Source organism: Symphodus melops, assembly GCF_947650265.1.
Source record: "Symphodus melops genome assembly, chromosome: 4".
NCBI lineage: Eukaryota > Metazoa > Chordata > Actinopteri > Labriformes > Labridae > Symphodus > Symphodus melops.
The window spans coordinates 18,914,376-18,925,993 of record NC_136694.1 but is presented as its reverse complement, the minus strand read 5'-3'; the positions used below and the strand labels follow the sequence as shown (position 1 = coordinate 18,925,993).

The window sequence follows — 11,618 nt, the reverse complement described above, 5'->3', positions numbered from 1 at the left end:
TAAATGTGTTAATTTCAGTTAAGCACGTGGGTGGAGTGTGTTTCTATGGGTGGGTGTGTTTTTCTCCTGTGTACGAGAGAGGGAGAGAGAGAGAGAGAGAGAGAGAGAGAGAGAGAGAGAGAGAGAGAGTTTGACCGATAAAGAAAATATTGACACATGGTGTCCTTGTTCATCTGAGTATAAAAGTCCATTTCAGCTATCTTGCTTGCACTCTTGTAAGCCTCATCATGGCAAGAGCTGTGGTGCACCTAACCCTCTTTGGGCTTCTGGCTTTAGTAACCACACTACCAAACAAGGTAAGATACTTATATTACCATAAAAGAGCTGCATAGATCCTAAATGACCAACCCAACCCTTGAATTAATACATCTCAGAGGCTTTGGTGTTCTTATTTTTCTGTATGTTACACCACATTAAGCGTTGTCCTGATAAATGCCTGCAGGCTCAATAACTTCAGTGATGTTTTATGTTAGTGTGTTTGTGTATTTTTAACTTCCTCTGCATTTAGTGAATCTTGGCAACTACACTAAAGGGGTTTGTTGAAGGTTGGCTTTTAAAAGTTCCCATAAGTTACAAAAACAATGTTTTTGTTTGTGTGTGTGCTTCTGTGTGAATATGTTTACACAGTGACATTGTGCGGACTAATCCTCATTTTGAAGAACATTAAAAAGGCCCCCACGATGTTAATCATTAAGTAAGACCTAAGGGATAAAGGAGGTCTATCATGTGATATTACTGGAATAAAAAAAAGTCACTGGATGTTTCTGCGTTTAAACCAATTACATTTTGCCAATGCTGTCTGCCTTTGCTTAACATCATCATCTGATCTTTGGTTAGTTGGTCTTCTGCCAGAGAGAATAAACAAGCCAATTACTTGATTGTGAAATGGACCTCCTGTATTTGCTCAGGATGACTGGGATATCTACAGCTTTCACATCAACTCAACAGTGAGCAGTCGTTATGCAACCACAGTCATCACAAGTCGTGTGGCCAATCGAATGGACGAGTCAAAGGAAATAGAATTTCAAGTCCGGATTCCCAAGAATGCCTTCATCAGTAAATTCAGAATGTGTGTACATCATGGATCATTTATTAACAAGAAATATGAACATTAAATCATGAAAATGAATCATTGATCATTGAGAATATTTATACCAACATAAGCTTGTCCTCGGTCTTCAGGTTTATAGATGGCCAGGCCTACGATGGGGTTGTGAAGTCTAAGGAGGCGGCTAAGCAGCAGTACTCTGATGCTGTGTCCCAAGGCCAGAGTGCTGGGATTGTCAGGTACACGGATCAGTTGGCTGATACAGTATATTGCCAGGTCTTCTGCAGATGATTTCTAGATGATATTTTGGATAAGATCTTGCTTGTCCTTTTGATGAGAGAGGAAAAACAGGAAAAATGTTCTTCAACATATAAAAAGATATGTATAAATATGTATAAAAAGATATGTTTAAATCCGTCAAGTTAAAGAATCCAAGAAGAATACAAGAAAATTGCTTCCAGAGACTTTTCTCCTGGTGATGGTTTCAGAAGTATGAACTGCTTGAATGCCATGATAATCTTCTTTGTTAAAGTTCTGTAGGGAGGACTCTTGAAGAATTCAAGACTTCTGTGAATGTAGCAGCTCACAAAAAGATCACCTTTGAACTCACATATGAGGAACTACTGAAACGCAAACTGGGCAAGTACGAGCTGCAAATCCACGCCCAACCAATGCAGCCTGTAAAAGACTTTAAGGTGTGACGATCCTGTTGGTATTTTATTCACGGATGAACCAGGAAAACAATAGTTGAGTGATAACATCTTCAAATCTATTTCATTTCTTTCTCAATACCAGGTTGATGTGTACATACATGAGAAAGCTGGCATCAATATGATGGAGGTTAAAGGTGGACTTAGCACCAATGCCATGGCTAATGCAATCACCAAAACACATTCAGACACACAGGTACAGCATGGTACTGTGAAAGTGACTGGTCTTTGTTCAACCCATTGCCCCCAATGGTTCTATGACGGTATTTGATATTTATTCTGTCCTATTTCTTATCCTGTCATGGTGTATGAATCTTACTTTTCCTGTTACCAGGCATGGGTGTATTTCTACCCAACTGAGGACCAACAAAAGACATGTGACCGCTGTGGAGAGCAAGGTATGAATGGAGATCTGGTTATTGTTTATGACGTCAACAGGGACACCTCATTTGGAGACATCAAGGTACAGCAAGAGTTCATTCATGTTTTTATTATTTTGAATAACCTTCACTATTAATGAAACTGTTCGCAGTATCTCTTAGGTAACAACTATTTGGCAGTTTTGTATTTGCCAAACCAACAATCTTTTCTAACCAGTCAAAATGTCATCTTATTATCCTCTAGAAATCCTCAGGGTACTTTGTTCATCACTTTGCTCCATCTAATCTTGCCCGAATACCAAAAAATGTGGCTTTCATTATTGATCAAAGTGGATCAATGCATGGCAAAAAAATACAACAGGTACAGTTGAGAGTGCAATTTGACAAACAAGAAATTTGCTGCGGCAATGCCTGTGGCATTTAATAACACACATGAATATTAAAAGACTGCTAAGATGAATAAAAACTGTAAAGTGTGAATGTTGTTTTTTCTCAGACGCGAACTGCATTGATTCGTATTTTGAACGACCTGGCAGAAGAAGATCACTTTGGTCTGATCACTTTTGATAGCAGCATTTTTCACTGGAAACGAGAACTTGTTCAAGCTACAGAAGAAAACCTGGGTAGTGCTAAATCCTTTGCACGGCAGATTCAAGATAGAGGAGGTGAGTTTTGGGGAAAATTATTTTTTTAAGACAGTCTCATTCGACCGAAGAATTTTTGAAGCATTTTTGTTGTTGTTTGATTTCAGCCACGGACATTAACCAAGCAGTTTTAGAAGGAGCACGAATGCTGAATGCTCATCCCAGAGAAGGCTCAGCGTCAATTCTCATACTGCTCACAGATGGAGACCCAACCTCAGGTTACAATAAAAAAAACATGCATGTCAGATACATGTATTGGTTAAGAGCACCATCAAAATACTATCTTACATTTTACAGTGTCAATCAATGGCTTGACATATTACTAACTTTTGTAACTTTTGTGTTTTTATAGTATGATGTTCATAATCACACCGTCATTCTGTGATGAAACCATACGCTCTTCGCAGAACAATGATTTGATTTTACTGTTGAAGGGACATTTAGTTTAGTTGAAATCATTATTAAACTTCATATTGGTCTTCTGTCTGCAGGGGAGACAAATCTGGAAGTAATCCAGTCAAATGTAAGAAAGGCTATTGCGGGTAAATTTCCTCTCTACTGCCTTGGCTTTGGTTTCGATGTGAATTTTGAGTTCCTTGAAAAGATGTCGCTGCAGAACAACGGCGTGGCACAACGGATTTATGAAGACTCTGATGCTGATTTACAGCTGAAGGTATTTTAGAATCACTTCCCTCACGCTATACATAATATTTGTCACATTTCAATGGGAAAACTGCTCTTACTCTGTGAAGAAACTAAACATTCATCCAGGGTCCAAACTCTATGTCAACAGGGTTTCTATGAGGAGGTGGCAACTCCTTTGTTAACAGATGTGACAATGGTTTATGAGGGTGGGATAAATCTAACCCAGACTAACTTCAGCCAGTATTATAATGGCTCTGAGATTGTTGTGGCAGGACAGATCACTGACAACAACATCGAAACCTTCACTCCACAAGTTGTGGCTGTTTCGGTAAGGACAAATCCACATTCACACAAGCTGTCAATTTCTTAGAGTCATGTTAAATTTAAAATAATCTAAATGTATTTGACCAATAACAGAGAAATACAAGGATGGTGTTTTCTGGTACAAATGTTACAGTGGAGTCTGCTGATGTGTCAGACAGTAACATCCAGAGGGTTTGGGCCTACCTCACAGTCAAACAGCTTCTAGAAAAAGAGTGAGTGTGATGTTTAACATCTATAATAAAACATCTGTTTTTCCATATTTTCTGAAAATGCAAAAAAGAAAGTACTGAAAATGCCCATTTTAATTTCACATAGCCCAAAGTTGTGTCTGGATTGCTTTTTAACTTTTTTTAAATTTGGTTTTGTCTGACCAACAGTCCCATGGAGTGGGAAAACCTTTTTTAAAAATAAAAGTTATTGTTGGTTTATTACTTATCTGTCACTCACTCGATTATTACCTCAGCACTTGGTACTGTAAACATGTCAGGCAAGCCTTTTGTTTTCACAGAACAAGAAGATTTACAATTCCCAAGTTAAAAGTGTAATTTCAAAAATAGTTCTACATTTTCTGCCATAGAAGCCAAACAAAAGTGGCAAAATATTGTTACTGTCCCTGACAGAATTTACAAGCCATGTGGTAGCCTGCAGGTATATTGGCTATGTCACACCTTGTAGGGCAACTGCAGCAGCTTAAATACAGGAGCTTCAAAACAAAACCTAGAAAAACACAATATGATTATGTTGGGTGTTCTGGGTGGTAAACTTGTACCACAGACTGCAGTTATCTGGACCTGAGAAGGAGAATGCTAAGAAAGAGGCCTTGGAGCTGTCGCTGAAATACAGCTTTGTGACCCCACTCACATCCATGGTGGTCACCAAGCCTCCTGGGGAGAGATCACATGTGCTCCATAAACCCAAGGAAGGTGAAACATCTCAGACCTCAACCTTTAATGTGGGGCATCACATACCCACGGCTGTTCCAGGTAGTTTCATCAATTGCATATGTCAACACGATTTATGATTGATTATGTCTAACTTTATTATTATCTAATTGGACTCTGTTCTTCACCTCATTAAGTTTTCACTTAAATGTTCCCTTTATCCCTTTAAACTTGATCTAAAATCTGATTACCTCGCTAACCTTCAGATCCACATATACACACATGCTGGTTGAAGAGGATTGTTCTTAATGACATATTATTAATATTTATTTGGGTTAGCTTGGGCTCAGTGGTAGAGTCCTTTATAGAAGGTTAATTCCCAGCTCCTGCACTCACATTTCAAAGTGTTTTTGGACAAGACACGTAACCCCACGTTGTACCCACTGTATGAATGGGATTAGTTCATACTGACAGACACTTTATTGTAGTGTCTGCCTTCAGTGAGTACATTGGTGTATGTAACTGTAAAAAGTGCATTGAGTAGTCACAAGACTAGAAAAACGCTTCACAACTTCAAGTCCTTTTAACATTTTACGTATGTCACTGATCAGACGCCGCAGCTTTGGAAAAAGGAAACACATGCCCACAAATGTCATTAGCCTTTATTTTTGATTATTTTGAACCAAAGATAATCAACTCAGATTAAAGCAGTTTCTGAAAGAACTCTGAATAAAGTTGAAACATAGGAAAAAAGGAAACAGTGAAAAGTGAAATTGTTGAAGCTTTATTCAGTTAAAAATAACCAATAAAAAAAATAGGCTGCAGTGAGTCTACATTACTGACAATATTCCATTTATTGTGATTAATTTATGTAAAAGCCTATAATTAACCATTGTATTCTTTTAATCAGAAAAAAACAATCTGTGCTAATTACAAGTTCAGAGGTCATAATTCTTGACACGGAAGAGTCTGAAAAAGGCTCGAAGCCATGAAAAAAGAGAAAACATCCCTTGTTGTCGCCTTTCAGGCCAACGCTCATGGGACTAATGTAATCAAATACCCTCTGTTTATGGAGAAATGTAACACATCATCTTCAATACATTACATGTGTTCTTTTTTTACCTTACACATATGGACAGGTGAAATACAACAGTTAAATGACTTACAAAGTTTTCAAGAAATGGTCGGCCACCTCTGTGATACAAGCAACGACTGCAGTCCCTTGAAATGGTTAATGTTCAGATTTTGTAAATGTTACTTGCTCTGAGTATTTCGAAGTGTTGTTAAAACAAAGCATCAACAAATTGTTTTACATCAAATGTACATGTAAGACAATAATTCTCCTTTTCCAGATCACGCTAACGCTGAGCCTAATTATGTTATGTCTGCTGAAGATTTCATGGATTATGGTAATGTTTTTTCTCTTTTTCTCATTCTGATCTGTTTTCTATCTTTGAACTGATGTTACAAAATGTGCCTGATTAGATAAAAGCACTATGGCAACCCATTGCTCCACCATGTCCTCGCAAATTGTCCCAGAAAAATTGAATAAAAAGAAACTTCCTTAATCTGTATCATAACACAAGAAAAATCAGTTCATATGTGCATGAATCAAGTCACTTAATTCAAAAGGTCTTTAAAATAATATTTTTGTATGAGATTTCCCAAACAATCGGGGGGAGGAAATAGGAATTGGCTCTGATTTCATATTTAGTCATTTGATATTAAACACTCAAGGGGCTTTACATTACATAAATTAGTTGTTAACACTTTGCACTTACTCAGAGGAAAACATATAGAACCGAACCCCCTAATGTAAGGAAGAACACTCTGTCACCTTTCTTGACCGAACTTCCTTTTCTTTGACCAGACTCACAAAATGGATTGCAAATTGTTTAATGTATATGTTTTCAGTTTAAGATTTGTCCTTTTTAAAATAACCTTAAAAGATGAATGTGCGACATGTTACACATAAATATAGCAAAAATAGGCCTGTATCCTCAAAAAAAAATTATCTGTGTGACTGTACAACGAGTGTGACACAGAGTTCCGCTATCTGTGATGTTGTCTGAGCCGTATCTACACTGTCCGGCTCATCCCCTTATAAGTAGTTTAAGAGAGGGTTTATAGAAGAAGAAGAATAACATATAGTACTCACTGCTTATTTGAATGTCATGTAAGCGTTTTTAGATTATGGTCATTTTTTGTAAATTTACCTTTAATGTAAAGCTACGAGCAAATCAAAGGGCGCTACTGCTAGCACAACAACTCAGCTGAAGTTGTTTTGGTTTCATAATAGTGCTCAGTGGCGACGTCTAGGCCAACTGGATCAAAAAGTCACATATTCTTCCTTCAATGTGTTATTTTCAAAAAGGACCACTTTATAAGCATTTTGGAAAAAGACCTGACATCTATTTAAGATTTGTCAGACAACTACATTTTACTTGCTTAAACGAGATCTACTGTCCTGTTACTAGATATTGCATATACTATTGGGGCACCCACTTCTAACATGGAAGCAACTACAAGTACAGTAGAGTATTTCATAGATGTAATTTATGTTGCTATTCATAATGTGCTGCAATTTATAAAGATAAATAAAATAATGATCAATGACAAATAATGCTTTGATAATTAGTTACATTTAATCAATTTTCAAATTTTCTTTGTAACTTTTATTTTGAGATATTGCCTTTTAGTGGAACAGAATAAATGGAAACAAAAAAAACACCCAATCAACTACTTTTGTACTCTACACAATTTTTGCCAGATGTTTTCTAACATCCCAACTTTAATACATAATCTCATGTTCAGTTTACCATTACTGCCTGAGAATTACAAATAATGTATTTTCAAAATTAAATTAAACCATGGCATGCATTTTTAAAAATCTTTTTAAACCTAGATTGTCAGAGTATGGTGAGCTACTTTTGATGCTTTTTGACGTGGCTGTATGTCTCTGTTGCTCTCTGTATCTCAAGATTCCCCGCTTCCATATTCACCTGAACCTCGTCCAATTGGTCCAACTGGTCCAATTGGTCCAATTGGTCCACTTCCAGTTCTGCATGTCCACCAGTTTTTGCTTAAGACTGAGAGCCAGTCTCTTCCACTTTGTTATGGTGTCTATGGAGTTGTTAGCCTTAAACTTCTTCACCATCCCAATAAAGGTCAGTCATGTTTCACTTTCTGAAAATTGTTTAAACCCTGAAAAACCACCGAGTCTATGAACCCTTGATGTTTCACCCTCTGTGTACAACATGTAGTAGGAGGATTTTCTTCATGTGTACTTTCAGTATTTCAATACTTGTGCATTCAATATATAGAATATAGAAATATACAATATAGAAATAATCAGTTTTATCTGCTGATGGTCTTGTTTGATTTTGTAGGTCATACAAAGGCATCAGTATTAATTTGAGTCCCCTCACAGGATGGACAGTAGCCGAGTCGTTAATGTGTGCAGCCATCTGACTCTATCCAAATTCTATTTCCAAAAAAAGTCAGAAAAATGAACCTTTAAAAAAAAACTACTCACAGCAGCTTTCAGTAAAACATATTGTTCTCCACCACTGCTTGTTTTGATTATAATGTTGAGTTTCATTTTTGTTCTCTTTTGCCCTAGAGCTGTTTGTGAATGGTGAGCTTGATGAAGTAGCATTTGGAGGATTCAAAAGGATTGCCATACATACAGCTGCAGCACACTTTGAGTTTGATGCTGTGAAAACCATTGTACGAGATGGACAGACCACAGTAGAGTATCTTCAACAGAATCAAGCGATTTCTCATAATAGGTGACTTTGCATTATAATTTCATTCATTATTACACTATGATCAATCATCAAACAGACTTTCTGACTTGCACAGATGATAATAAACCAGGGTTACTGCTTCCTCTGACAGGTCAAATCAAACTCTTTCAGGAACATTTTAACTTCATTGAGATATTGCTGTGACAAGAGGATCAATAAAGACACACATAGTACTTTGTTAAATGTGTACAAAAGTGTGTATAAAAAGAGATGTAGCTCTCATGATGTCACAAACTAGTCCCACAGCTGGGACCAATTGACTGAAGTTCTGCATGTGATTGCTGCCATGTAGATATTCTTGAGCCAGAATTGACTATATTTGAAGAATATGGTTGATCTGGAGATATTAACAGGCTGATCAGTAGTTTTCCTTCCTGTTTGATAAAGAGTGATATGCTGCTTTAGGCAGTTGCTGACTGCAGCTGGTTATCTATCAGACTAAACAGGCTAAGAGAGCTGGTGAAATTATGCAGACTTGCAGTATGCTTGCTGGAATCTCCAGAGAGAGAGAAAGTGGCAACTTAACTTAAAAATGGCAGCTCAGGGGCATCCATAGACTGGGGATTTTTTCCTCTGGCTTTGATAACTGTTGGAAATATTTGAGGTGATGTAAATCCTTAACAAAAATATACATAGCATAGGTTTACTGATTTTTATTGATTAATTTAGATATTTTAAAACAAACATGTTAATACAATTGTAAATATTGTACATTTAAGCCTGATTTTCTTTTTTAAAAAGCTGTTACTTTGCTTTATTTTACTTTGCGAAAATTAATTTGACACATGTCCATTTTCTGTACTGTCCATGTTGAAGATATATTATGCTTCTATTGTGAGGCTTTTGGATGCAGCCTCATTATTATTATCTTTTTGCATTTCCTCGTATAAACTACAAAATTAGCTCTGTCACTACTGAACAGTGCTCAGAATACCGTTTTCACCTGTATTTGTGCTAAGTCAGTCTTACCAGCTGCTGCTGGCTGTAGCTTTGCTGAAAACTTTTAAAATTGTAAGAACTAAGGTTAACTACACTGAACAACTGATGCTTACATTAAAATGTCTCCACGCACCATTAATAAGCCCTCACAGGGATGCAAATCTACGAAAAATGTAAGATTAAGTGTTTTCTTTTCTAGTGTGACGGTGATCAGACGGGCCAAAGAAATAGATGTTGTAAGTGGAGACACACGCATTGTCTTCCTCATTCATGAGAAAGGAGGCAACTTTCATCTCTGGCCTGCAATAAGACAACAGCCAATGGACAGCAATGTTACAGGGATTTTAGGTGAGTGACTTTGTTGCATAATTTAATATCAGGTACAGAAAATATTCAATCAGTGTTTGCACACATTTGCTGTTATTGAGGTTACAATTATTCACTAATAAACAGTATTTTCCTATATATTTTTTTCTCCTTAGTTTTAAAGCCAGCAGTTTATGAAGAGGTACAGCACAACAACTCAACTATACTCAGGATCCAAAACAAGGAGGTGAATGCTGACAGGTACGTTTTGTTCTATGAATCAATCAATCAGTTTTATTTGCTTAGTTGTCATTCATAAATGTTATCTGAAGGCACTTAATGAAGTACACTTTGAAGACCCTACATCACTCCAGCACAGCACTTGGCAACATTAATAAAAGTACCAGTTTTATCTGTTTTATTATGAACAAAAAACAATTTGAGAGTGTTTAATACACAAATATAAGATCTTTTATGTTTTGATTTGAAGATCCACAACTGTTGACTACAGCATCGCCTCTGCTCCCACACTGGACTGTTGGTTCGTGCCCTCTGACTTTGCCCTACAGAGACCCATACATGATTTCATTGTAACACAAATTTAACTGGGAGAGGTGTTCGTTTGAAAAAATACTTTACACCTTTCAGTAACAAAACTTGTCCCAGATTCTTTGTTGTCTTGACGGACATTAATGAATAAATATTTACCCAAATAACTTGTCTACCTTTGTTTAGTTATTATGAGTAATGATTTGTAACGATATTTGTGTGTGTATTGATAGGCATAGATTTTACCTTTATTTACCACTGGCATGGTAATTTTCACTCGAGTAGGCCGAGGCAGCACACAGCACAACACATAGTCATTTCTCTACTACAAGAAGTGTGACCTGATGAGTGCTTGTAGATCAACCAGCAGTCAGAATTGCCGAGTCAGCAGCACATAAAAGTATACTTAAAAACATCTGATAGTATGCAGAGGTGTCACCAAAGCTAATGATACCAGTTTTTAATTCAAACCCTATCGTCTTTAACAGTATAACAACTACTGTAAAGAATTGCTGCGTTTCAGATCTTGGCAATAAAACAGCAACCTTCTGACGAGCCATGTTACATAGAGAAATTAAGATATTTTAAGTTATGTCACTGAGAAAGATAAGAAGACATGCTTTGAGAAGAACCCCTGAGGCTTCAAAAACATTTCTAAGAGATATATTATTGTTGGAAAATGTATGCTTCCAAGGGGGAACGGCAGTGAAGACACAATACGTAGAGGAGCGCGCATGAGGAGTTTCAAGACAATGGTTAATGCTATATAGGAAATTCGTCATAATTGGTGTCAACTTGCGAAATAATAACAACAAAAAGTTTAATTTACTTAACCCTAACAATGTCGTAAAGACAGAATTATTGTGTTGGACAAACTCAAGATAGCAGAAAACAAACAGAGACACAAGTGAGAAGATAAAATAAGATTGACTTTGTTGATCTCCAAAAAATTGCTGTTTACACTTTGATGAACATGTAACACACTCATAGGCTGAACTATACACATGCACAAACAGGATCCTATTCATGCACTGCCACTGGCAGGCGCTCCGGAGCTGGTGGAGGGGGGTATTCAGTACCCTGCTCAAGGGCACCCGGACAGTGCTCATGGGATGTGTTCTGATGCCTCCCAGACAAATTTCCAGATTCAGTCCGCACCGGGACTTGAACCAGCAACTCTCCGGTTCCCAACCAATACAGTCTACTTTAAATTATGTGAATGCAATAAATGTAATTTCTTAAATTGCTTTTGAGTAACTGACCCTTACCAAACATTAAAACATCTGCGACTATAGAGACGGACTAATTTTGTTTTTGGGTCGATGTCAATATCAGACCATATGGGCAAATATAAACACGGCATATATTTGAGAGTTTTGGACA

The 11,618-nt window shown here is 37.0% G+C and overlaps 1 protein-coding gene across 1 annotated transcript; it reads left to right on the top strand.

The window, feature by feature from the left end:
• Positions 1–181: 181 nt before the first annotated feature.
• On the top strand, positions 182–10,402 carry LOC306822259 (inter-alpha-trypsin inhibitor heavy chain H3-like). Its single transcript, XM_079341158.1, has 18 exons — positions 182–296; positions 909–1,069; positions 1,183–1,287; positions 1,581–1,743; positions 1,844–1,954; positions 2,093–2,221; positions 2,383–2,499; positions 2,635–2,803; positions 2,890–3,000; positions 3,274–3,455; positions 3,576–3,755; positions 3,845–3,963; positions 4,526–4,755; positions 7,614–7,799; positions 8,255–8,423; positions 9,580–9,728; positions 9,863–9,947; positions 10,177–10,402. Exons 1-18 carry the CDS (start codon positions 228–230, stop codon positions 10,289–10,291), a joined length of 2,550 nt encoding a protein of 849 aa, XP_079197284.1. The 5' UTR covers positions 182–227; the 3' UTR covers positions 10,292–10,402.
• The last annotated feature ends 1,216 nt before the right edge of the window (positions 10,403–11,618 follow it).

What these genes read in the sequence shown, in the direction of transcription:
- LOC306822259 (XM_079341158.1), top strand. Translation starts at nt 228, where the DNA reads ATGGCAAGAGCTGTGGTGCACCTAACCCTCTTTGGGCTTCTGGCTTTA. An exon ending in GCAGATTCAAGATAGAGGAG is followed by an intron (nt 2,804 to 2,889) that starts GTGAGTTTTGGG and finishes GTTTGATTTCAG; the next exon opens with CCACGGACATTAACCAAGCA. An exon ending in TCTTCACCATCCCAATAAAG is followed by an intron (nt 7,800 to 8,254) that starts GTCAGTCATGTT and finishes CTTTTGCCCTAG; the next exon opens with AGCTGTTTGTGAATGGTGAG.